The sequence below is a fragment of the Austrofundulus limnaeus genome, unplaced genomic scaffold (assembly GCF_001266775.1).
Source record: "Austrofundulus limnaeus strain Quisiro unplaced genomic scaffold, Austrofundulus_limnaeus-1.0 Scaffold194, whole genome shotgun sequence".
Lineage (NCBI taxonomy): Eukaryota > Metazoa > Chordata > Actinopteri > Cyprinodontiformes > Rivulidae > Austrofundulus > Austrofundulus limnaeus.
Window position 1 is genome coordinate 1,019,383 of NW_013952596.1, and position 1,163 is coordinate 1,020,545.

Consider the following 1,163-nt stretch of genomic DNA (forward strand, 5'->3'; position numbering starts at 1 on the left):
CTCAAGTAAAGTACAGATAACCAAAATTTCTGCTTAAGTACAGTAACAAAGTATTTGTACTTAGTTACTTTCCACCTCTGATAAGAATGGTTTCCCTGATTTAAAACTAAAAAGAAAAGAAAAAGAAAACCATTCAAACTGGACTAAATGTTTCAGGATGATTATGACCCGCAGAGTAAAACTCCATGTCTCCATGAAACTCAGTGTTTTCTGTTAAACAGAGACGAGTCTGAACCAGGCGGAAACGATGACCTCATGAGGGACCTTGTCGTTTCTGTTGAACACAGTTCAGCTGAAGTTAGGCTGCGCTCACCTCTTGAACAGCAGCTCAACGAAGGCGCCGCCGGAGGTGAAGGTCCGGTACGTGGACAGGAACGCGTGGACGAAGTCGGGCTCCTGGCACTCGGGATCGAAGAGGTGGGCGACCAGACGCTCCGGGGTGGCGGCCTTCAGCCTGCGCGTCTTCACCGTGTGGTACTGGACGCAAGCGAAGGACGCGAGATCCGACGAGTCCGAGTTCTGCAGCACTGGCTCCCGGCGCAGGGTGATGCCGAACACGGCGCCGTCCTCCTCCTCCTCGCCCCACTCCTGCACCGGATCCTGCAGGGCGGGAAGTCAAGGTTACCGGCGTGACAGAAACACCGTTCTCCTTCAGTCAATGAAGCGTTGCAGAAACCAAACAACTCACTGAACTTCATTTGATTAAATTAAACTTTTAACATAAACAGAAATGCTGCGAGAAGGCAGAGTGCTGAAGCTGTATGCTAGCTTAAAAGAAAAATATATATCCAAAGCGCAGCAAAAGGCTAGCTAAAAGCTATAACAACAAAAATAAGCTGCAGCAGATTTCACAGAGAGCAACATTTCTGCATGAACTGCAGAGATTGTAATGGAGGAATCATTTGCAAATAAAGTTAAACATTTTGAAAGTTTTAAAGTTACAAAACCCATAAGTCACAGAACCCATCTCCTGAAAGAGCTGGGTATTTTTAAAGTTGCATGGCTAAAAGAAATGGTTTGATTGCAAAGAGCTTGCAGAAAATAAAAAATAAAATGTAGAAAGACAGGAAAACTGAATGCCAAGTCAGCAAATCAGCTGCTTCAAGACGAAAAAAATAAATAAAAAAATAAACTCCAACAGTGAACGTGGAGACAGGTGAAGC

At 44.9% G+C, this 1,163-nt stretch overlaps 1 protein-coding gene across 1 annotated transcript in view; it reads right to left on the reverse strand.

The window, feature by feature from the left end:
- rgl3a (ral guanine nucleotide dissociation stimulator-like 3a) overlaps positions 1 to 600 on the reverse strand; it is a gene marked incomplete at its 5' end in the record, with an annotated part of 9,777 nt that extends 9,177 nt beyond the window's left edge. Inside the window, 1 exon segment of the mRNA XM_014018536.1 lies at positions 314 to 600. Coding sequence (XP_013873990.1) covers positions 314 to 600 — 287 coding nt within the window.
- Positions 601 to 1,163: the final 563 nt, after the last annotated feature.